Source organism: Numida meleagris, chromosome 1 (genome assembly GCF_002078875.1).
Source record: "Numida meleagris isolate 19003 breed g44 Domestic line chromosome 1, NumMel1.0, whole genome shotgun sequence".
In the NCBI taxonomy this organism is placed as follows: domain Eukaryota; kingdom Metazoa; phylum Chordata; class Aves; order Galliformes; family Numididae; genus Numida; species Numida meleagris.
Genome location: NC_034409.1, coordinates 105,084,855 through 105,109,799, shown reverse-complemented (window position 1 = coordinate 105,109,799; position 24,945 = coordinate 105,084,855). Strand labels below are relative to the sequence as shown.

Sequence of the window (24,945 nt, the reverse complement as noted above, 5' to 3'; positions counted from 1 at the left end):
CCAGCCCCGCTCTCACTGCAACCACCTTTCACATATTTGAAGAGAGCAATGAGGTCTCCCTTCAGCCTCCTCTTCTCCAGACTAAACAGCCCCAGTTCCTTTAGTCGCTCCTCATAGGGCATATTCTCCAAGCCCTTCACCAGCCTTGTTGCCCTTCTTTGGACCTGCTCCAGCAACTCAATGTCCTTTCTGTACTGAAGTGCCCAAAACTGAACACAGTACTCGAGGTGAGGCCTCACCAATGCAGAGTACAGGGGCAAACCTACTGGACTCTTGAAAAATAATTGAATTTCTGAATCAGATATAAAAGCCTGTTTTCTTTTATACAGTGTTGGTTGTCACCCCCCACATGTTCCATAATGTCATTTTCCATATTTCCTAACATTTTTGAGAGAGGAGTAAAGCTCAGTGTAATTTTCAGTCAGGTCTAGCCCTTTTTTTAAACAAGCTAATCACATTTAATTTGAGGTAATTCTGTTAAAAATGATGCATATTTGGTGGAAAAGTTGTTACTTGGTTCTTAAAAACCTTCAGTATTCATAGATAAATATTATCCAGTTTATGGAATTAACTGTGTTTAACTATTTCCTGTTTTTTTCAACACCTCCGCTTCCAGCACTGCCTTGTCACCTGACACAATAAATACCCCCACATTTCCTGTGACTGATCAGCTTGCAATGTTTTTACCCCTTGTAGAGGAGTGCTTGTGCTCATCGTGCTGCCTACTGAAGTTATCACAAAATAGCTCTAATGATTTAAATAGCACAGAATCTCATCTTTCTTGCTGCCTAGTAGCTGAGTATGGCCCTCTAACTGATAAGTACAATGGATGTACACACACCTCCTTCAACTTTTTTTATGTCTATTGTTTGCTAGTCTTTGAGCACTTCGTTTTTTCTTCTTTTAATTTTAACTTTATGTATTATCTGGCTTTCTTTAGAACCTTCTATATGGACTTTTCTTCTACTGAGTTTCATTGACTAGCCTTCTACAGCCTTTTCTTGTCTATATCCATGCACAGTTCTTCTAAGCCAGATAAACTTTAAAGGATAACTTTTAATGAAAAATGACTTTCTGTGCAATGGCAAGTGTTGCAGAAAACGTGGTTACAATTTAATGTGTATATAGCTCCTATGTGGTATAAAGATTTTTCTCTTTCATTATCTTCCTTGTTTCTGAAGCATTCAGGAGCCCTACCAAACACTTATGTTATGTGATGAGGGGGTTTGGTATGATTTCTGCACCAAAGATAATGAATTTAAATATGCTCCATGTTGTTTAGTGGATCAGGTACAGCTCTTTTGTGCTTCTTTGAAGCAGAGAATGGCTTTTCCACCCTTGGGGTCTACGTTTTTTTTCAGTTTATCAAGCATATGCTTCCATAAAGCAAGCAAAAATTATTTAATAAATGAATATTTGTAATAACTCTTTTATTAGACTTAACCATCTCTTTCAGCAGTGTGTATTCTGTATTCTTCTGATGACAGCTAGTGAACTTTCAAGTATGATTTTGTACTACCCGCACAAATTCTTCCACTAAATTCCTTAAGTATACTGCTGTTCTATAGGCAAAAGCATTTAAATTTTATTTCAAGTTACAAATACAGTAATGTGATACACATTAATGCAGAAATTTCAGCCTTGTGTTGATGCATATATACAAGTCTGGTTATTCTGAACAATTTAAACATATTTCTTAAAATAATATTTTAAGGTCAGTTAAAACAAATGCATGTACCATTCTACTGAATTTAATGTATTTTTTCATTTGCTTTCAGTTTAGACTCACTTTGTACGGAGTTCTTCTAGTTTGGTCCTCGTGCAGGGTCAACAAAACTTAAAAAAAATGATTGAAGTTCAAATTCAAGTTTGCATTTGGCTAATTCTGCAAGTAGAATGATATCCAATATGACTTCAAGCATTTTTAGACTAGTTCTTTGTGAAAACAAACAAACAAACAAACAAACAAACAAACAAAAACAACCAGGAATAAACAGAGTATTTAATTTTATTCTTGTAGCTGAATGCAGCACTGCAGGAACCAACATCAGTAACAGTGATATGAATTAAGTAATAAAGAGCTGTCTCGTGACAGTAGCTTCTATGTTCCTAAATCAATTCCTGTCTCCTAAATAAAACTGTTTTAAAAAAGAGAGTGGGAAGGAGTAATAAAAGAACTATTTTGAGGAACAGAAATATTTAGAATGATTTTTTCATTAAAATGCATATACAGAGAGCACCTGAAGACCGCAGAGTAATCTTAACTTTATAATTACCAAACCTATCATTCTTTCTCTTGAGCTTTACTTGTACCTAGGAATTCCTAGAAAGTGAGGAAAGTAACAAAAAGCCCTCCCAAATTCTGCTATATGGAATAGCAGTGGTTGCCACGCTCATCTGTTGGACGAGAATATCTTTATCTCCATCATGGACCACTGCTGATAAGTTGACTGTGAACAATACCAGTTGTTATCTTCATGTGGCAGGACCGGCGCCCAGGAGATAGCCACTTGCTTTGTCCCGGGCACCAGGAGTGCTGGCTGACAGCCAAGGCGTGTTGAGAGGTGCCCTGGCTGTAGGCAGCAATAATCCCTCAAGTAGCCCCATATCCCTTTTTCCCTTTTCATCACTCCAGCACTTCCAGATTGGAGGTGGTTGGTGTGTACAAAGCTGCAGCTCTCTGAAGTACCTCCCACTGGCTGAAAAAAAGCCTAAAATTTTCAGTCTCATCATTTGTCCAAATTTGGAATGGATTTTTCAAGTGGACAGAAGAAGCAACCCCTGACAATGAGAGGACTCCCTGCCAAATTTCAAGCCTTTGCTCTAAAGATTGAACTGTCACTCATTTTCCTGAAAGTTTTGAAATTATTCCCTATGAGGTACGTAACACATTTGGTAGAGAAAATTTACGACTTTGATCAATCAGAAGAAATCAGTTCTTATAAATTAATATGGTTATGGCTATAGCTAGTAGCATGACAGAAACCAATAACATAGGAGATGATCGCCTGGGGACTCACAATCTTCCCCTCAAAGAGCTGGATTAGACTATGATGAACCCTGTTTTTTGTTATTGTTTCTTTGTTTTGTTTTGTTTTCTCCTAATCTGTGGATAAAACTGGTTAAAAAGGAGAAAGGGCAATTAAAAGAAAGAAACATTAAAAATTGATTTCAGATTTTGGAAATGTGAATTGAGGAGATGAGGATGGTATTTGGCTCCAAACAGACCAAAGCATCTATAATTGTTCTAACTAGTATTAACTCAGCCCAGACATTTAGAAACACTGATGACCACATCTGCAGATCTTTTTAGCCACCAGCCTCACTAGTCCAACATAACATACCTCGAATCAGAGACTGCAGTCAGGAAGGAGCTATCATCCAACGCTGGCTAGAAGAATTGCACAAAGTGTGCTTGCTGAACTATTGATACAGAGACCGTATTTGGGCACTGCATTCATTGGGAGCCAGGGTGATCCAGACAGATTTGTTTGTGATGATCTTTGTTGCTAGGCAGGAGGGCAGCTACAGCTTGTACCAACGGGAGCTTTTTCTGGACATGAGACTTCAGTTCCTAGAAATGAGTAACTGAAGTACCTTCAAAAAAGTTTCCTAAGGATGATAAATACTTGATTGTGAAAGCGATGGCAGAAAATCCTCATACTCTGAAGACGACTGCACTGTCTGGGCAAATACTCTTTTCTTTTGAATTCTTCTTTGTCAGGGTAAAAAAGAAATAGAAAAAAAGGTCCTTTTCCACTTGTCTCACACTGACTAGCAACAGTAACTGGCTATGAAGGCCAGTACTAATACTTTGTAACTAAATGTTCCTTTCTCTGAGCTTTTAGATTGTGTCTTCGAAACAAACACTCTGGAGAATGTTTAATGACAGCTGTCTCACCTCTTTCCCCAGAACAAAAGATGCTGCTAATTACAAGTGCCTACTGTTTTGTTGGGTTTTGTTTGTTTGGCCATGCTTTCCATAAGCACTTAAGCAGCACAGGTGGCATAGTGTTTACGTGGTCTTCTTCCTTATTACAGTATCAGTTTTAGCACTAAAGCATGCACACGGGTGAGAGGGAATAGGCCAGAACAATCTTCTTGGCTTCGTATGGCTGGGAGGCCTAAACACAGACTTGGAGCTTTGCACCCTCTTCATGTCACTTGAGTGTTTCCCTCCTGCCATTTTAGAGCCCATGTGTGCTCAGGAATGATCTCTGCATGCTGTTGCTAGGACATGGTACCTCCAGCCTTATATTTATTTTTTGAGCTATGTGAATCTAACAAAATGTATCTTCTAAATACCAATAACTAAAAAAGGACAATTATTTATACTAAGGCAATAAAATTTAAATAAAGATGACTTCAGAATTCTTTGAATGCTTATTCATTCTCAAATGCCTTCAAGAATTATTTATCAATTTTCAACAAGAATAGCAATAAATAATACTAACTAGAAGCTCAGGTGATGAAAACCAGCCCTAGCATTCAGACTTCAAAAATTCATGATATCACCAATGAGCAGCTCCATGATTCTCTATTCCAGGCCACCTAAAGCCTTATTGGAAGACACGTCCACAGAAAAATGTCTTTACCTTCCACCCACGCACTACATCCATGTCATTTACTGTAAAGCCTGCTCACCACAGCTGCCTCCCCAGAGCAGTGGTCAGAGCACCAAGCTGATGGAGCTCAGGGAGCATTTGGACGACACTCTCAGATATAAGGTTGGAATTTTGGGTGGTGCTGTGTGGAGCCAGGAGCTGGACTTCTTGATCCTTGTGGGTCCCCTTCCAGCTCAGGATATTCTGTGAGTCTGTGATTCCATCTCCAGATTTTTTTTTTGTTTAGGATCTCAGTGGTTCTCATTTTCCTTGCTAGTACTCAGAAAAACTATCACAATTCCTCTCCACCTCTGCCACCAACAAAATAGTTTAAGAGTGAATGAAAAAGCTCCCATCATGTAAGATGAGGAAATAATGGTGTTATGTCTCTGAGGCTGGTAAGGTCTGTGTTTGCCACATCTCAGTTGAATGCTTCGGATTCACGCTTTGTAGATTTCCTTTGGGACTGGAGATACCATTGGCGGATGAGTCCTGGACCCACTGAAATTGTATGAATTAACCATTTGTACTCCACATCTGTGAGAGGTTTAACAATTTCCCTCAGTGCTGATGTATGGCCACATGCATTAGAGCCATAGAACATCCCCAGTTGGAAGGGACCCATAAGGATAACTAAGTCCAGCTCTGGGTTCCACACAGGACAACTCAAAATTCAGACTCTAATTCTGAGAGCAGTGTCCAAATGCCCCTTGAACTCTGGCGCTTGGAGCCGCACCCACTGCCCTGGGCAGCCTGTTCCATGCCCACCACCACCCTCCGGTGCAGACCCTTTCCCTAACTCCCAGCTGCCCCTCCCCTGGCGCAGCTCCATGCCGTTCCCCGGGGCCCTGTCACTGTCACCAGAGAGCAGAGCTCAGCGCTGCCCCTCCGCTCCCTGTGAGGAGCTGCAGCCGCCATGAGGCCTCCCCTCAGCAACTCTGCTCTGGGCTGGACAGACTGAGGGGCCCCAGCTGCCCCTCACACACCATGCCCTCAGACCCTTCCCCATCTTTGCAGCCCTCCTTTGGATGCTAACAGCTTTTTGTCCCTTTTGTACTGTGGCACGCAGAACTGTGCACAGTACCCAAGGTGAGGCCACACCAGTGCAGCACAGAGCTGGACAATCACTTCATTAGTTGTTAGCCTCTAACATCCACCAGATATTTCTCTGCTTCATTTTTTTTTTCTTTTCATACAGATTTTCTAACTATATTTTGCAAGGCATTGCTTTCTTAAATTCATAAAACAAATTGCTGACAACTTTCAGGGTGAAGGCCGCACACATTATGAAATCCAGTGGGCTGAATTGTATGCATAACTGTAACAGAGACAACTCCAGTCCTTGCATATTTATTTATAAGCTCTTTGTGTTTTCCTTAAGACTAGAATTCCTTTCAGAGCAACGCAGTCAGGCGACTCCCCTCGGTCCCGGGCTTCCCCTCGCCTCTCCCGCCCAGTTCCCGCCGAGGGGGCGGACCCCTCAGCAGCGCCACAACGGCTGCGCAGGCAAGAGCCCGCCCAGGCCGCGCCAAACCCGACCGTTAGGGCCGCTCCCCGCTGCCAGGAAGCGGGCGGGGCGGGGCGGGGCGGGGCGGGAAACGGAGTCACGAGCCGAGAGATGACGTCGCGGAGCCCCGGATGTTGGCGGCGCCCGCTGCCCCCAAGCCCCGCGGGCGGAAGCCGGTGAGCGGGGCTGGGTTTACTCCCGCTGGGGCCGCTCCCGTCCCGTCAGGGAGCGATGGGCACGGCACTGGACATCAAGATCAAGCGGGCCAACAAGGTGTACCGCTGCGGGGTGAGTGCTGTTGTTTGTATCTGAAGTAATGCCCTCTTAGATACAGTCTTCAGGCAAGAGCAGTTCTACTTCGCTTTTTCCAGTGATTGCGTTTTTATTTATTTTTATTTTTTTCTGACTCATTTCTGAGTAATTTTACACGGATGTAGTTGTTGTATGTGATAAAGTGATTTTGTGTAGTTCAACTTTTGCAGCTACTTGAAGAATGCTGTGGCTTTTTCATTCTCTTTTTCATTCCCTTCGAGAGCAGTTGGCTTTGCTCCTTTACAGCCACCTGGAAGGACGATGTGGTGAGGTGGGGTTGGCCTCTTCTCCCACATAACAGCGATAGGACGAGAGGGAATGGCCTCAAGTTGTGCCAAGTTCAGGTTGGATGTTAGGAGAAATTTATTCTCAGCAAGAGTGGTGAGGCAGTGGCACAGGCTGCCCAGGGAGGTGGTGGAGTCACTGTCCCTGGAGGTGTTCAAGAAACATGGAGGTGTGGCACTGAGGGATGTGGTCAGTGGGCATGGGCTAACAGTTGGACTAGGTGATCTTAGAGGATTTTTCCAACCTTAATGATTCTGTGATTTCATTTTCATTCCTTTTTCATTCACTTCAACAGCAACTGGTGAAAAATAAATCGCTTAGCTCATGTTTTCGAGATATACTTTTATCACTGTTTCTGGAAATGAAGTATTGTTTAAGCAGAGATATTCAGGTCATTTTTTTTTCTCTCTTTTTTTGTTTCTCCATGGCATCTGAAACCCTATTCACACTACATCTATCTCCCTATGATAGCAGTTTGGCTCCTACAATGTCTAAGCATGTTCAGCTTACTGAATGCCTTTAATGCTGGGAAACCGCTTTAAACAGATTTGAATGAAAGGTTACGGAACATCTGCTCTGCAGTTGTCGAATCATCAAGACAGCAGCATCCGTAAAGCTGAGCTGTTGTTCTGTGAACAGCACATCCCTTTGGGTGTGATGTTTTGGTGGTAAATGCTCTTCTCTGCTTCTCACCTTCTCATCATTTTGCTGATACGTGTTATTGTACTGTTGTGTTTGTTTTCAGTTTCTCTCCTTGGCTTGCTTTTGTATCATTCCAAACAGGACTGATTTTCTCAGTACAAGAAAAGGGATATTTATTCTGTCTTCAAGCTGAAATTAAGTAAGATTTTTACCACCATTAGTAGATCTGTGCGGTGTATTTACTGACTGTCGCCCGAACTCCACATGAGGAGGTTTACAGTTTTAGTTCATTAATGAGGTCTGAAATTCAGAGATTTGAATGATGTGAAACAGCAGTGAGCTGTGCGCTAGGAGTACAATATGAGTTTTTGATGGTAATTTCCTAGGCATAGGAAGGCATTGCAAATCTCTCCTTAATTAGGCATGGAATACATGCAGCTTTGTTGTTTTTTTATTTTTTTTATTTCTTTTTTAGAAATGTACTGATTGTTGTACGCTTTGCTGACATCAGCTATGCTAATAATACCTCCAGACTATGACAACTTTCATCTCAAAAAATGCTTTCATCAGTGTGACTTGAAAATGAGGGGATTCCTGTAGTAAAAACCGTAGCTCATCCCTATATAGATGTCTTGCTATTTATCTGAAGGCAGTGGGGATACCGGGGCTTGAATTGATCTTTTATTTTTCCAAACTCATTTAAAACTGCATTTGGATATGAAAGAAGATGGTCACAGAATCACGGTACTGTAGGGGTTAGAAGGGACCTCTGGAGATCATCAAGACCAGTGATGTTCAAATCATGCAGTGGTTAGGCCCCTTAGCACAAAGCTTTTGAAGTCATAAGTTGCCTGAAACCATGATTAATCCAGCGTAACTTCACAGTGCAGCTCACTTTCACAGCCATTCAGTATCTGCTGCCTTTCTTACACTGATGGAGTTGGTTAGTGAGCCAGAGGGGGGAAACAGATAGATAGTATTTGGATGGAGTGACTCTCAAATATATATAAGAATAATATCTGTTGAATCAGATAGCCCTTTTTGGTTTTCTTATGAATGGCTTCTCAAATAGAGTGTAAAACAGTGTATGTAACAATCAGTGTCAGAATAGATCTGTGCTGGACCTGGAGGAAAAGGTGACAGCAGAGAGATGCCCTAACTTTCAGCTCTAGGAAGTTTGAGATAGCTTTGCTTAAAGTGTGGTAATGTTTGTCTGTGTAGGTAAACATTTTTGCATAATTAAGCAGACAGATAGTTAAGGCACCTTTAATGTTCCTTATGTTTGTTTTTATGTGTGTTATAAAAGCAGTTCTTTTTTTTTTTTTTGCACTCCTAAGTAGGTACAAAACATTTGCTCAGGGAGTTGGTATGTAGTAGCTAATGCATTCTGGTCTGCTTAATTTAATACGTGCTTCTTGGTGCTTTTAGAACTTACGCTGAGGATCATTTTGGCTTTAACAGCAATCATAGAATCATAGAATGGCCTGGGTTGAAAAGGACCTCAAGGATCATCGAGTCTCAACCCCCCCCGCTAAGTGCAGGGTCACCAACCACTAGACCAGGCTGCCCAGAGCCACATCCAGTCTGGCCTTGAATGCCTCCAGGGACGGGGCATCTAAATGGTATAGGCCTGTGATAGCATATAGTTACCTTTTCTGTCATCTCCTCAGATTGGGTATAATTTCAGCATTAAGCCTTTGAAAGTATGTGACATAGTCAAGTCTGTAGGCTTTCTCTACATTGTGCAAGAATCAATGAAGCCTAATGTGATCTCTTTCTTACTTTAAGAAGCAATGGGTGGCCTATGGAATGGAGACTGCTTGTAGTGGAAGAGCTCCAGCAGAGCAGGAAACTGGACAGACCAGATAAAGTTGTGTGGATGAAGAAAATTCTGAGGAGTCTCAGCCTGTGCTTCTAGGTCCTAATAGACCAAAGAAGTGGTAATGGTAATGGCTGCTGATTCTTCCATTCAAGCTCTGGTTTTGTATTTTGTGAGAATGCATGAAATATTTGGGGATTTTTTTTAGCAGTCAGCATCTCTGGATCTGTGGAGTGTGTGCTGTTCAGCATCTTTCAGTCTCCTGAAAGCATTTGCTATGTTTCCATATTACCTCCAAGAGGGAAAGGGTTAGGGGAAATAGATATGAGACCCATATTTAACAAGTTCAGAGGTTCTCGCAGTAGTAAATTCCACATGAATGAAGGCCCTGAAGGTGTGTGAGTTTATATTAAAAACTTCTAGGGAGAAATGCCTAAAGATAAGTAAGTTTGTTAACTATAATGTTATTGCAGAACTCTTCTTTATTCTTGTTAGGGGGAAATATTGTTCAAAGTACATAGCAGAAGGCTGCTGAGAGAAGAATGTGTGTCCAAAGTGAGTAGCTGGCCAGGAAAATTAATAACATCTGAGTAACTTCTCATATTTTGCTTTTTATAAGCTTAGAGTGGTATGTGCGGTTTTCTGTAGGCTTTTTCCATAAGGCCAAGACCTCTACATTTCTCCTTGGTGCTGAAATGGCCGTATCATTCGGTCTTCAAATTACTGTTCCCTGCTGTCTTGGGTTGGGTCAGGTTACTTTTCATCCTGGTACAGTGACCTTGGTTATATTAAATCCAGTTGAATTCATGCATTTTTCATCATTACAAAACAATCTTTCTTGCCAAGTTGAAATCTCTTCTCCTCCTAATTTTTTTTTTTTTTTTTTTAGTGCAAGGTAGCATCTTGGCAATAACTTTGTTATTTTAAATTCCTCTTTTCTTCTATGTTAATTGTTATTTCTGTAACTGGGAGAAAGCAGACATAACATTTATAAAATAATAGTGCATGATACAAATCATTGACTGTGTTCCTGCTTTAAAAAATAAAAACTTGCCATTTCTGTATTCCTTGTTTATGATCATCAGAAACTGGAGGAACTAAGTAAACAAAGACCTTTGTTTCTTTCAGAGTTCAATTTGAGAAAACTTGGTTTAAACAAATGATCTTAAATAGGGGGTAAAAAACAACAGCACATTTGCTACTTCCTGGAGCAGAAAGAGTGATAGGATAGGCAAGAGAGAAGAGCTTGGGGATTTAAGAACAAAAAGATAATAAAATAGATCCTAATAGCCAGCTCTGTTATACCAAAATAAGGCTTTCTACAGCAACTAGGAACAGAGGATCAGTGTTCACGAGACTTCCGCCTCCCTCCCCCCCTTTTTTTAATTGAATAGAGAATTCCAAGCCATTGAGGCTAATTTAACAAACTTTGGAATGCCGGAAGAATGAGAGGGGACAGGCACAACTAATGATGCGTTTTATTTAGCAAACCTAACAGGATGACTGGAATATCTGTGGTAGTTAGCCCAAAATGGATAATTAGAAGAACTGTAGGCTGAAAAGGCTGAAAAAATGCAGCGTACAAAGAAGAATGCCATAATGACTGTCAGCGAAAGACTTTTAATGACAAGTGACTCCAGAATATACTGAAGTTAGAATTTGCCCCTACGGAAGCTTTTTAGTTTTTCTGACAAAGCAGTCTGCTTTGCAAAACTAAACGTTGAGGTTTTGGAACATCTGATGTCCAGTTAGCTGGATACCGCAGGGTTTTCCTAATGAATGTCTCTTTCTCTAGAGAGAATCAGAAGAATGTGTAGTTAAGATCTGCAGGTGGATCAGCTGGGTAGAATAATACATGTGGCAGAAAATGAAGAAGACTATTTAGTCAGTGTGACTTAAGTGAACTTAATGGGAAGTCTAAAACTGCCAAATGCACGCCCTTAGTCCCAAAATTAAAGGCTTGTAATGTGGAAAGAAGAACCCCAAAGGAAACTAAATGATCTTGTTGGCAACCAGCTGACCATGGACTTCCATTCTACCAAACCAGTGACAAGCTCAATCCATAGAGATATAGTTAGTATAAACTGGAGCTGGATAATTGGTGTTTCTGTATGGCATTCAGTATGATGTCTTCTCCTGCTGTCAGTGCTCGAAAAAATGTGATGGCAGGTTTCAGGTGGTCCTGAAAGCCTGCCTTATGGTTTGTTTTGTTTGATTGATTTTGGTGCTGGTGTTTTTTCAAAACTACCTCTCATTTGAAAATAAATCAGGCTGATATTTCTTATCAGCAGTTCTGTCAAATGACTAGCTCCAGTCGGAAAGTACCTCATATCTAGCTAGAAGCTTTTTGTAGCACCTTACTCAAGCAAGCAGACTTGCCTGTAAACAGTCAGAGTGGAACTGGTATGTATTTTAACACTAGAAGTAATTCTCAGCAAACAACCTATGGGACAAGACAGTGTGTGCTTTGATCCTTTGACTCTTTACATCATGTGTAAAGACACGGATTGGCTGCCTGGTTTAGCCAGAAGGCTCAGCTTGTCTTAGGAGTTTAGAGATGAGATTCTGTGATCTGTTACGCGCTATTTCTTCTTACTGAACAGAGATCATCCCTAATTGTCCTCAGCCAAACTCAGATAACTGCTCAAGAACTACGGAAACAAGGGATGATGCAGTTGGATTAGATGAAGCAGATGTTCATTGTACTTGTGACTTTTCTGTCAGTTTCATGTGCCTGTTTGGAAGGTGAGGAACTGACAACAGAAGACTAATGAGCTTATTTGGTGATCATTAACTTGGGACAGTCTTCTCACAGGAATGTTTTGTTCCAGTGTAGCATGCACTACTCTGTCTGCTTCACATAATGTAGTGTCCTTTCTGTGGATAGTTACTCTTGTTAGGAGAATAATTCTTTGTAGAAGTGCATTAGCATTATTCATTATTCCATTTTGTGAAGTTTTGTGATCATGTGGTGAAGCTGTGAGCAGTTCCTAGTAAGTGTGAAGGTAGAAAGTGAGCAAAAGCAACAGATGCTAAGTTGCTTCGTTGTAATAAGTGGGGATTCATTCCAGTGGTGACTTACTCTACACCTTTATAGAATCATTAAGGTTGGAAAAGACCTCTAAGATCACCTAGTCCAACCACCAGCCCACCTCCACCATGCCCACTGACCACGTCCCTCAGTGCCACATCCACACGGCTCTTGAACACCTCCAGGGACGGTGACTCTACCACCTCCCTGGGCAGCCTGTGCCACTGCCTCACCACTCTGAGAATAAATGGTTCCTAATATTCAACCTGAACCTCCCCTGGCACAACTTAAAGCCATTCCCTCTCATGTTATTGCTGTTACCTGGGAGAAGAGGCAAATCCCACCTTGCTACAACCTCCTTTCAGGTGGTTGTAGAGAATGATAAGGTATAAGATAAATAAGGATAAATGAATCCCTTTTGATATGAAGACAGTACTGATCAGTCTAGTGATGCCAAGTAACTTTTTCAAATGTTTTTGTTTGGTTTTGCAAGACTAAAAAGCTTTCTCATAAATGGTGTGCTGACTGTAAGTATTTTATCATCTTGATACATTTATGTTCTTTGATTTGTACTTCTTGGAAGGACAAGTATACCGAAAGCTTTGTATTTAGAGAGGATATGAAAGAGTACCCACCCATTGTAAAATGGAAATAGAACCTGGTTGCATACGGGCAGTTCAGATAAAAATTAAAGCATCTCTTCTGTGATGCTACCATCTCCTCTGACAAGTGACTTCTTTAAGCTGCTTGTTAAAAAGCGATTTCAAGGTTTTTGTTTAATTTTTTTTTTAGTTTCTTATGAGATGCTTATTGTTTAAAGAAAAAATCATATTTAATTTATTCTTCTCCCTTCTGCCCTAAATACATACAACCTTCCTGTGTGAAGCTATGTAGGTGATAGCTCTGGAATAGGTTATTGCTATATGATAGGAGTCTGTTCTCATTTACTGAAGCACTTCATATGTTCAGGATTGTCCTTGCTTCTTATAATTCAGCAGCACTCATTTTTTTTTTTTAAAGCAATAACCTAATTGCTGGTACTAATTAAAGCCTGTTTGCAAAGCAGTGCAGTATTTAGGTCAGCTTTTCTTCACTGTCCTTTTGTGCTTGTGCCTTCTGTTCCTGGAGTTTCCCAGTTGCTGCAGGTCCTCTTCTCAGATTTGCAGCGTGTCAGCCTTCACGGTGATGCTTGATGTTCTGCTGCTACCCTGTTCTGCTTTAAACTGCCTGACCCATTTTCTATATTGTCATGCTGTACCACTAGTAAAGACAAAAGGCTGGCAGCATTCGAGTAGTGTCTGTCAAATGTACAGAGCTAGACTGGTTCTAACTGGTCGAGCGTGGAGCGGGCAGTCTGAGTTACTGTTTGAATCTGTAGTTTGGTGGGTGGCCGGCAAGCCTGGCGAAGGCGCAGAGCTTTGCTGTCGAGCGGAGGAGAAGGTCAGTCCAAAGAAAGTTCCAAGTTCTCAAATCACTTGCTGCTGTTTCCAGATGTGTGTGTTTGGCATGGCGTACTGGATTGGAGTGGATTCTCTGCTGTAGGAGAGGGGAAGGATAAATGATGGGGTATGTAAAAATGAAACGTGTCTTGCCGTCCTGCATTTAATCCTTTTTCAGTGTTAGACCTTCCAAATTTGTACTTAAAAGATTCCATGTTCTTGTGCAAATACATTCTTAATGGGTTAAGTGACCTGTCTCTTGGCTCACTCATCTTACCCTTAGATTCATATACACTTTGAAACTGTTTCCCATGTAGCAGGGCATGGGTTTGTGTAGCAGAACATCTATGAAGCGGGTTTTTTTTGTTGTTGGTTCTTTTTTTTTTTTTTTTTTTAATTCATTTGCTCTAAACAGCTCTTGAGATTAACCTTAGCTTGGGCATCTCTTTCACAGCTTTGCTCTCTCTTCCATTCCTTATGGCTGAGCATCCCGCTTTTTGTATTAAAATCTCTCCTGGGATTTGGAAATGGAACTTAACTGTTGCCAACTGAACTGACGGCTGTTGGTGAGGATATTTTTCATTTGCCAGGAAAATCTCAAAGCGTTGGAACGCAACTGAAACTTTTAGAATTGTACTTCTGTGAGAAGGAGGAGAATGTTTTTAAAGAAAACAAACTGGAAGTATGATGGTCTGTTCCTCGCATTATTTCATTATCAGTATTTGTCTATTCTAACAAGGCTAGACTGTAATTTGGGAACAGCTTTGAGCTGTTGGAAAATCAGGTAGCACATTGCCTGAGTAACAGCAATAGAAGGAATTGCTTTAAGCAATTGTTCACGTGTTGTCTTTTCTCCTATTAGGAAATTCTTTCTGGAGTCGTGGTCATAACGAGTAAGGACACGGTCCAGCACCAAGGCATCTCATTGACAATGGAAGGATCTGTAAATCTGCAGCTTAGTGCCAAAAGTGTGGGTGTGTTTGAAGCTTTCTATAACTCTGTCAAGGTAAGAACCTGTGCAGGTTGATATTTTCAGCATGAAACTTTTCACTATTTTCATAGATTTTTTTCCTTAGTGGCTCTCAGGAAGGTACAGTACTTCACGGTATGCGAATGATAGAAAGCAGAGAAATGCTTAGCGTTCTCTCTCCGTTTTGGAGAGATTGGAGAGTTATCTTTAGGGAAGAAGTACAGTAACATAAATACTAAGGTTACTGGAGGTGCATTCTGCAGTGACCAAGTTTAACTGGACTTTTAGAATCACAGAATCATAGAATTAGCTAGATTGGAAAAGACCTACAAGATCATCCAGTCCAACCATCCACCTACCACCAATAACCCCACTAAACCATGTGCCAGATCGGTCATTACAACAGGAGTTTCTGCAGAGGCCATTGAGGTTGTGTGCTGCTGGGCACAATACAGGTTCCTCTGTGCAGTATGACCCTGCAGCCCAGCAGGTTGAGCACAGGATCCTGGAAGGCCTCTCTGCTGCTCTCCAGGTTTGGAAGTGTGAGGTCTGGAATCTAGCAGGGCAAGTTATCTTGGGCTGCACACAAATATGGCTCTACTGATTGAAGGTCAAGGTTGCCTATGCCTAGAAGCATGATGTATTTGTGGAACAGTTTGCCAAAGTCGGCATAGCTTAAGTGTAGGGTCTTTTAAAGTCTTAATTTGTTTCATAGTAATTTTGTTTACAGCATGAGTAATCTCTCTGTGAATGACTGAAAAAGAGAAAAACAGAAGAAGCAATAGGATTTTCTTGTTCCAGCCTACTAGAGGGAAACTAGAAATAAAACTGTAGAGAAGTGTAATCTTCAAGCAAAGCTGCAGTGAGCATCCTTCTTTATAGTCATCTTTTTCCTGGTGAACTCAGCATTTATTGATTAGCTTCTTTCTAAGTGAGAAATAAACACTTTATTATGAGCTGGAGGAAAAGAAGTTCCCTTTAAGATATTCCCTAAGATGGGCTGAGATCATTTAATCCCTTCTCTTCATTCAGCACTGCTTTTGCTGCTTTGTTTCTGCTCATTCTGGTTGATTTAATTTATTAGATTAGTAGATCAGGAGAGGGCAAGTTTATTTCTGATATCTCAGTTTAATTTATTTGAATTGAATTACCTTACTGATAGGTCAGATGAACGTCTGGTTTGACACAAGAGAAAGTAATGCCACATGGAGAAGCAAGTTAGGCTACTTCTTTTAGCACAAGTGAGCAGTCAGCTTGGTTCAGTCTTTCCACTTTCTCATGTTAAAAGCACAGGTTGGAATAAACCTAAATGGGGAAGGCTTAGCTTTATCTCCTTAAATGTCAGCACAATAATTACTCTTTCAGCTCTTGCAGTTTTTATACTCAACGAATACCTGTAAGTAACGAAACAGTAAGATAATGAGGGATTGCGTCTCTTATCAATGAGACTTTGAAGCAACTTTAACCGTTTGCAAGAAACTGAAATCTTGAATGAAAATGAGATGCTAGTAGTAATGCTGTGCTGGATATTCAGTCTGCTTCCCTATCACGCACTAGTCCTGCTGCTTTTGCTCTGTTCTGTTTGTGTTCATGTATGCATTTTTCATGAGGATTATCAGGCTTTCCTAGTCCAATGCCAAATTTTAGTTATAACCATAATTCCGGAGGTAAATTAGCCCTTAAGAGAAAGCTCTGGGGTGAGAAGTGGTGGTGTGCGGGCAGCAGGGCAGTGGGGAATGGCTGCCTGCTGAACTGGCACATGTACTTATTGATTTCCACAGCTAATACTATGGGTCATCACTTGGAAAATGGAATTTTGCTTTCCAAGGTGCTTCAGACTTTGAGACTTTGCTGTTCAGTTCTCTAATACGCTTAGTCATTAATTTGATACATCACTTTTCTGAACAAAACATAGTATTTCCATTCCTCCTAAGACTGGAGAACTGCGTACGAGGAAAAAATATCTGAATTTTTGAAAATTCATGAAGCCTGTTAGAATTCAGTAGCATTGTTGGTTCTTTTTGAAATGATGCGACTGTCACTGTGGTTCAGACTAAATCTTAATATTTATTTTTGCAGCCTATTCAAATTATTAACAGCACTATTGAAATGGTAAAGCCAGGGAAGCTTCCCAGTGGCAAGACAGAAATTCCTTTTGAATTTCCATTGCACGTGAAGGGCAACAAAGTTCTGTATGAGACGTATCACGGTGTCTTTGTTAACATCCAGGTAAGGCAGTCCTACCCATAAAGAAAATCTGAGCTTTTGTTACCTGCAGTGTCTCTCCCTCCGTGGAGACAGAGGATAAAGTTTTCTGCCATACTGTCTTTAAATATGTTTTTGTCAATTTGAAGGATAAGCAGAAAGTTAGAGATCCTTCTCACTATGCTTTGGTTTAAGGAGAAGCAGTACCGTAATCAGTCTTAACCAAAAGTCATTTGGGGGCTCAAGCCATACAAGAGCGATACTGTTTCAGTGAATTAGTTCCTCCATCTCATTGGCTGTTATAACACGGGAGATACGAAAAGCATTTGAAAATGGTGGCGGGCCTGTAAGCTCTAAAATTAGCTTTCATTTGGGGCATCTGAAATCGTATGCCTTGCATCTCCTTCCCACTGCATCACTGGTATATGCATTGCCTACTCATCTGCTGTAAACGGTGCCTTAAATATTAAAATCAACAACATTCTGCACATACATATATATATACATATATATATATACACACACACATATGAAGGACTGAAGGTTAGCAGATGGAGGAAATCTTAAGCTCTTAAATAAGTCTCCCTTCTTTCTCTTTATCATCCCATTCTTGCCAGTATACCCTGCGGTGTGATATGCGACGTTCTCTGCTGGCAAAAGACCTAACTAAGACTTGCGAATTCATTGTCCACTCACTGGTAAGTACAGTCTGTGTTAACTGTACAAAGTGAGGGGAGCTTGGTTGTGTGTCTGCTTTGCTGGCTCTGATTTGGTTTATTTTATTTTTATTTTTCATTTTAAGTGAAGTTTGGAGGTAAGGTTAGAAGACCAAGTAAAACAATATTATATGTGGTATGTATAAGTAAAGGACATAACATTTAAAAACAAAAATATCCAAAAGAGCTGTGTCAGTTTTTCCTGATAAGCGTTACATACTGTTCTTTTCATTTAATGTAGGAGGTACAAATAGAATTTGCATTGTATTTATTATTATTTATTTCTTTAGATCTGAAACAATAGTGTGGTTAGATAAATATTGTGTTCTTCTAAACACTTTCAGATTATTCGAATGTTTCCTATCCAAAGGTTTCAGGCACCCACAAGGCCTGCCCTAGAAAAGGGGAGTTTATTAGTTGAGAAGCAGCACATAATTTCTGTTAGTCAGATGCCTGATTGTGACTTAGAGCCCCAAGCCAAAATATCAAAGTTAGGACCGCATCAAATTGGAAGGAAGAAACTTGTCAGCTTAATCACCTTTATTACATAAGCCCACGTTTGGCCTTGTGCTAGATATCCATGTTAACTTACAGCCACGCTCTCCAGTCAGCGACAGGGAGACGCTCTTACTTCTGTATCGCTGTGGGATGAGCTTTAACTGTCTCGCAATAAATGGCTTACTGCTTGTTATTTTGAAGTTCTTATAGCAGATTTTTTTTTCTCTTTTTAGTTTATGTTGCCTTATACACACGTTCAGAGCGTGTGCTATCAGTACAGACTGTGCAGGCCTCACTAAATACCTCTTCTTCCACACAGAACTTACTAGAACATACTGTTTTGTATCATTCCTTTGAAGTTTTTAACAGAGCGATTAAAGGGGTAGACTCTGTCTTTCTTATGGTGTAATATGGTGGAAACGTGCTGTTTTCGTTCTATCCTACCACAGATTTAGCTATGTGCTAAAAAGAGGTCTTCTGTTGGCAGGATTGTATTATTTTCTAAAATGTATTATGCTACTTTTTATTAGTCCATCATTGCATTATAAGTAAGCCACAGTTGTGAAAATAGGGAACAAATTACATTGTGCAGTTTCCTGATTTTATTTCATGTTCCCACTACAGCACTTCTTAGAACACAAGTCAATAAATCATGACGAATCTTCCTGTTGGGGCGAATTAATGAGGTTTTACTGAACATATAATTCTCGCTGTCTGTGCTCCGTGTACCATTTCCCTTAACCTTATTCTTCGCTAGAATTTGTCATTTGTGGGAGAATACAGTCAATCTTTTTGCTATTATCTTCCATCTTGCAGCTGGGCAGCAGAAGCTGTTTTGAATTCTTAGGTAGTGATTGTAAGTCCTAACTTAGAGTTCAAGTTAAGGCCATTGGGAGAGCAGCGCTCTACCAACTCCCAGTCACATACAATTGGGTCTCTCCTGATTGATGCTGTGCTGATCGCTTGTTCTGAATATGTAGGGAAAAGACAGTGTATCCCTCTGAGATAAGGACGAGGAGAGAGCGTGGTGAATGGTAAATTACACTTGCCTTCCTGATTCACAGCACAGACTGCATCTCAGCCGAGCTCAGGGCCCAGCCATTTATGTGAAGACTAACTTCTTGGTTCTGTGATAAGTGATGTAAATAAGTACTAAGAACTGTAAGAATGTGCCCCTAAAATTGTTTCTCCAGTATGGAAAGTTAACCTGGACCAAGTTTTTGCTTATTTTACAGTTAAAGAAGCTGAAACTTCATGCCTATTAAATCAATGCCAGATTAGATTCCCTCAACTGAGGATCTCCTTTTGATATAAGGATGGCTTAAGAGACCTGAGCTGTCCCTGAAAGGCAGCAAAGAGAGTTCGAAGTGCTCAGATATAGCAAGAGGGAGGGAAAGTTCTTTAAACATATAAATAAACACGCTCCATTACACCAAATAATTTACCCTTCTCTTCTCTGCCCAAATTTACAAAGTATTGATAACGAAACATTAGGCGTGACATACAAAATGTAATTATTTGTAAATACAGGAATGTGAAATGGATCTTTTTTTCTATAGCATTCAGTATGTTTCAGAAGATTGGTAGTGTTTTGTTCCTTTTCCTCCAGGGCATTTAGAGCAATCAAACACTTGGTTTATTCGGTTGTTTTTCAGTGTAGGTGGAGCTTATGCCAAAAACTTAAAAATGGAGATCCTGTTGTGGTTTATCGCAATGGCAAGTGCAAAGTAATCCAAATCTGACAGTTCTGGTTCTAGAATTCAGATTTGCGATACGCTGTGATTTGTTTAGACAATATCATAATATTACTTAATAACAAATGCAGGAAATCTCAGGCCTGTTGTTACACAGATACATACTTTAAGTATGCGGACAATCCTGAAAATGAACACAGCCAATTGTTGTTTGATTTTAGTATTCAGAGTGTGTGTTTGTGTGCTGTAAATCAGTTAGAGCTGAACTGTCTCATTACTCTGTAGTCACAGAAAGGGAAACTGACGCCAAGCCCAGTAGACTTCACAATTACTCCTGAAACTTTGCAGAATGTTAAAGAGGTGAGTTGTTTGGGTTTTATTTATTTACTTTTAATCTAATAACTTGTGTGATTCTGAACGAAAACAAGAAAAGAATGAATAAATGCTTTGCTGCACATAATTGTCTTTTTTCCTTTTTTTTTTTTTTCTCCCCCACCTCCTGCTTCTATTTTGTAAGGTGATGCTGCCTGTTCTCTTCTGGCAGTGATGATTAGTTACATTTGTTGTTTCTCCCTCCATCTTCTTAGAGAGCCTCACTTCCAAAATTTCTCATCAGAGGCCATCTCAGTTCTACAAACTGTGTCATTACGCAGCCACTAACAGGGGAGCTGGTAGTGGAGAGTGCAGAAGCTGCAGTCAAAAGTATTGAGCTGCAGTTAGTACGTGTGGAAACCTGTGGTAAGTTTCTCTGTAAGTGGAACATGTATATGCTGCAGTAATTACCACATATATGTTCAGTACGCAAGACTGCCAGAAACCATACAGCTAAAATGACTGGCAAAAATAAGTTTGCATTTCATGTGGAACAGTCCAAACACTGATTTAAATTAAATCTCTATGACTCCTAATTCTGGAGCGCTAATGTGAAAACTCACAAATCAAAGGGCGAAAGGCCATGCCCTCTTCCCTTCCCTGCTCCCACCCACAGTAAATCGTCAAATGTGAATTTTGGCCACTGCTTTTCCTTCCCTTCCTCTCTCTCTGAATTCCTTGCTTTCACTAGGGTGTGCGGAAGGTTATGCCAGAGATGCCACAGAGATACAGAATATTCAGATTGCTGATGGAGATGTCTGCAGAGGCCTACCGATTCCAATATACATGGTGTTCCCCAGGTTGTTCACTTGCCCTACCCTGGAAACAACAAACTTCAAAGTTGGTAAGTGGATAGGATCTTATGCTGTATTGGCATCTTCCATTAAAAATAAGCTGCTAGTTTCACTTTAGCTTCTGGCAGGTAATGGGATAAATTGCTGTGCAAGAAAAATACAAAAACATCTATTTCCATGTAGAGGTTCCATGAACAGGACTGCAGTATGCTGTATTTCATACAGACTAAGGAACCAGAGACCAAGTGCTTCCAATCAGAAACAGTTAGTTAGGATACTATTATGCAAGTTCTAAGAGAATTACATAGCCAGAGTAATCAACAAGTCATTTTTTTTTCTGCCAAAAAAGTCTGGTGTTATTCAACACCTGAGTAGTAGCCCAAGAATAAAATACAATGATGATCATTTCCTTCTTTCCGTCACCAGTGAGAATCCCTCCTTCCACAGCATCTTCTTTTTTGCTTCCCGTTCTCCTGCTGCACAGACTCAGAAGTGAAGCAAACTGTATCTGACTTTACTTTCTTGATTTACACAGGCCACTTCCTCCTAACTATATCCAAACTCTACCATTTTCATTAACAGACATCTAAAATTTAGGATATTTCTCATTTGTTCAGATAAGTACTTCAGAAATTCTCCTTGCTAGCCTGTGGTATTTTTTTTTTTAATTTAATTGCATCACATTGAGGCTGCTACTACAGTAGTAGCTGTTCGTACAGTAGAAATCCCTACTTCCAGGATCCTTCCCAACTGAAGCTCCTCATGCTTCCTGTTGTGAATCTTGGACAAATATGTACAGGTAGCTTTTCAGCTTTGACTACCCAATTACCTCTTTCTCTCAAGAGCATTTTTGTACCTGATATTTACTGTGATTTTTTTCTCCCCCCAAAATATTATTCTGGTCTACCTTGGCCATTTCTAACTATGAAATAAGAAATGGCTGCTGATAATATTGTACTTACTTTTATGTATTTTAAGTCTTAATAGAAGTATGAAGATGCCCAAAAAAAGAGAAGTATGTTCGGTGTAATCTCTGCCTTCCTTCATGTGGGAGGCTCTGTCTTTATGTTGACTCCAATTAGAATTCTTTATAGACCCGATGCTGTTTCTGACCAACACGCTGTCTGCTCTGGTCCTACTGTTACAGTTCAGTTGAATGGATTAATTTAATTAATGGAACCCTTTGTTGTTTTTTTTTCTCCCTTTCCTGTAGAGTTTGAAGTGAACATTGTTGTCCTTCTGCATGATGATCATCTCATCACAGAGAACTTCCCACTGAAGCTCTGCAGGATGTAAATAGCCAGAGGAAGAATCACTTAAGGATTCACTGGAGAATGATGAAATAATTCAGAGACAAAATAAGATTTTATCTTATCTTGTGTTATTTTAAGTGAAAACTCATCACTTCCTTCTTCCTGATGGTGGTTCTTGGGTTTTCAGTCTATAATTCTTCCCAAGACCCGTGCCTGTCTTATGATAGCCTATGTGGATTAACTATCCTGAGAGCCCTGTCAAGTGTCCTTCTGATTTCAGCAGCCAGATTTTCCACTTTTCTCAGCCAAATTGTGAATGATTTTTTTTGCATGTTTCTACAAGTTATAGAAATATGCAAAGTAAGTTTTTCTGCTTAATTCATAATGTAACACTTGTTCCAAAGTCCTTTAAAGACCTCTTAAACAGAGTCAGTCCTGTTATATATGGTGTGTATATATATTTGAGGAGGGGACAGGACTGGGATATAATACTGAATAGTATCTGTGAAAGTGTAATAAATGGTGCTACTACAATGCACAGTGTCATGGGCTGAATATTGCAAGATGACTGAATTAAGAGATGTGAAATAACATCAAGTGTATTTTGGTCAAAGGAGGAATGAGTCTGCCTTGAAGGAGTGCTTAGAACTGAAGTTACTGCTTCGCGTGTAACTTCTCCCTGGACAAAAAAATGCCCTTGCTTTACCTTTGCTGTTTGCATAAAATAGCGCCAGGAAAGATGAGTCAAAAGTTTTTAGCTTCAAACTGTACTTATTGTGGGCATTTTAACATCTTTCCTCTTTACTAGACTTGTCCCACTCAGCTGTGATGTGAAAAAGGAATGATTGCCAGGACAAACACTGCACTGTTGCATACCTGTCTGTTTGGAGTGCAGACTAGACCCAGTACTGGAGAAAGTGCCTAAAATACACTTACGCTGGGGCACCTTGTGCCCACAGAAGACTATTACTCGTGATGTGAGCAACCACTCCTAAGGAGATAGCCATTCACTGCTTAAACAGGTGGGTTCATGTTGCCACTTGATCAATATAAAGCTACAAACACAAACACCACAAAAGGAATTTGTGAAAGTACATATACAACTTCACACTAAGAAATACATTAAAGTCCTTGTAATCATAAATCTTGAAGGTACATATAAACTGGCAAAGTAGGAACTAGATGGGAAAACCATTCCAGCAAGAGGTAACCCTCCCCCAAGGAGTAAGTTAAGACTTTGACGTTATTTGAAGTTAACAGAACAGTCACTATTTTCTTCTAATTGTTAATTTTCCGTACATTTTGTGTGAGATGGAGGCAGGCTAAGTATATAGGGTGCTACATCAAGTATGAGGATAAAGATGACAACCTAAAAAGAATTAAAAAGAAAACAGCCAAAATCAACCAACTTCTTGTAGCTTTGTCCAGCAACATTGCTAAGCAGCAAAATGTAGTTCTGAGTTTGGCTGTGGTTTGGTATCAGCTCTACTTCAGGAATAAGCACTTGAAGTTGTTTGAAGAACAAAAAACCTTTGCTCTCCTCTATCCCCTCTCTGCGCCCTCCCCCCCCCATTTACTAGAAATAAAAAAAAGTGTTTAAGATCAGAAACCAGTATGTACAGCATGATTTCTGGAAGACAAGAGCCCCTGTTCCTAGTCGAGATGATTTTAGTCTACACGAGTGCCACCTGCTGCTCACACCTAAAGCAGCAGCATCACTTCACATTCCAAAGTTACATTCATCCCGCCCCTGGCCATTGTATCCGCGGCAGAACTGCTGTAACTGCAATCTATGAGGTTGCCCCTCTGCCTGTATTGTGTTGTTCCTGGGATACTGACGGGTTAAAGAATGGTTCCGGAATCCCGGAGAGACAGCTGAAAAAGTCCTGCTACACAGTAAGTGCTCCTGTTGCTCTCTACAATTTTCTTGCTGTCTAAAAGGCAGCTCCGACTGGAAGGCAAGGATTAATGTGAGGCTCTCTGCACTGAATTGCCTACAACTTGGAGTTGGATTAGAAACTGGCCTCTTCTCACCAATGGATACTTCTATTGTTATTACGGAGCACATCCTCAACCTTTCCATATACAAAGGGAAAGTCAACAGCATCCTAACACAACAGGAATAATCATTCAACACTTAGTACAGCCCTGAGTCAGGACTCCTGAACACAGAGCAAGGCTGCTTTACTTTGCCCTGGTTCGGAAATAAACTACCTCATGTGCACTTACTTAGCACTAGAGTCTGAGACACCTCCTCTCCTTCAAAACAGCTTCACATAAAACCAGGCTTCATTTTTTTGTCTGCTCTAAGGCCTCCTTTTAATGATGTGAATGACTACCTCTGGCTGTCTGTAAAACTTGCAGTTTTTGGGAGTTAGAGAAAAAGAGTAGAAATTAAAAGAAAAAAAAAAAACAGAGCATCCACCTTATTAAGAAACCTGGGATCCTCTCTCTGCTCTGAGCGCAGGGACAAGACTGGCTGCTAACAAGTGTGAACGTAGGTATCAGTTCAGTGCTAAGACCATGCATTAACAGCCAGTGCTGCTTCACCTGTTCTCACAGCCAGCTTACCCTTATCACTTCAAGTCAAGCTCTGTTCTGGCTGGAGAACACCAGCACCTGTGCCATGCGTGGGGCTGCTCTGCCTGTACTCCCCCCTCACACTGAGAAAACAACATAAGCTGACAAGGATGCAAGCAGTGTAATGCTGAGCAGAACAGTACCTAATCCTGCAGGCAGCGTGGTGCCTTAGCTCTCTAGCAAATAGTATCTTACTCATCAAGAACTCACAATTAGCAAACATA

The 24,945-nt window shown here is 40.5% G+C and overlaps 1 protein-coding gene across 4 annotated transcripts; it reads left to right on the top strand.

Moving 5' to 3' along the window:
• DSCR3 (DSCR3 arrestin fold containing) lies at window positions 6,202-23,750 on the top strand. 4 transcript variants are annotated; one of them, XM_021405441.1, is made up of 10 exons: window positions 6,221-6,399; window positions 13,692-13,766; window positions 14,094-14,205; window positions 14,502-14,645; window positions 16,689-16,838; window positions 17,432-17,512; window positions 20,008-20,082; window positions 20,310-20,460; window positions 20,786-20,938; window positions 22,102-23,750. In XM_021405441.1, exons 4-10 carry the CDS (start codon window positions 14,571-14,573, stop codon window positions 22,182-22,184), a joined length of 768 nt encoding a protein of 255 aa, XP_021261116.1. In that variant the 5' UTR covers window positions 6,221-6,399; window positions 13,692-13,766; window positions 14,094-14,205; window positions 14,502-14,570; the 3' UTR covers window positions 22,185-23,750. The 4 variants fall into 4 exon arrangements, with proteins under 4 accessions (XP_021261121.1, XP_021261103.1, XP_021261116.1 ...); XM_021405432.1 differs by lacking the exon at window positions 14,094-14,205; XM_021405428.1 differs by lacking the exons at window positions 13,692-13,766; window positions 14,094-14,205 and having other exon boundaries at window positions 6,203-6,399.

Coding starts and splice junctions, on each gene's coding strand:
- DSCR3 (XM_021405428.1), top strand. CDS start 6,343: ATGGGCACGGCACTGGACATCAAGATCAAGCGGGCCAACAAGGTGTAC. Junction 6,400..14,501: donor ACAAGGTGTACCGCTGCGGG/GTGAGTGCTGTT, acceptor TTCTCCTATTAG/GAAATTCTTTCTGGAGTCGT. Junction 17,513..20,007: donor AATTCATTGTCCACTCACTG/GTAAGTACAGTC, acceptor ATTACTCTGTAG/TCACAGAAAGGGAAACTGAC.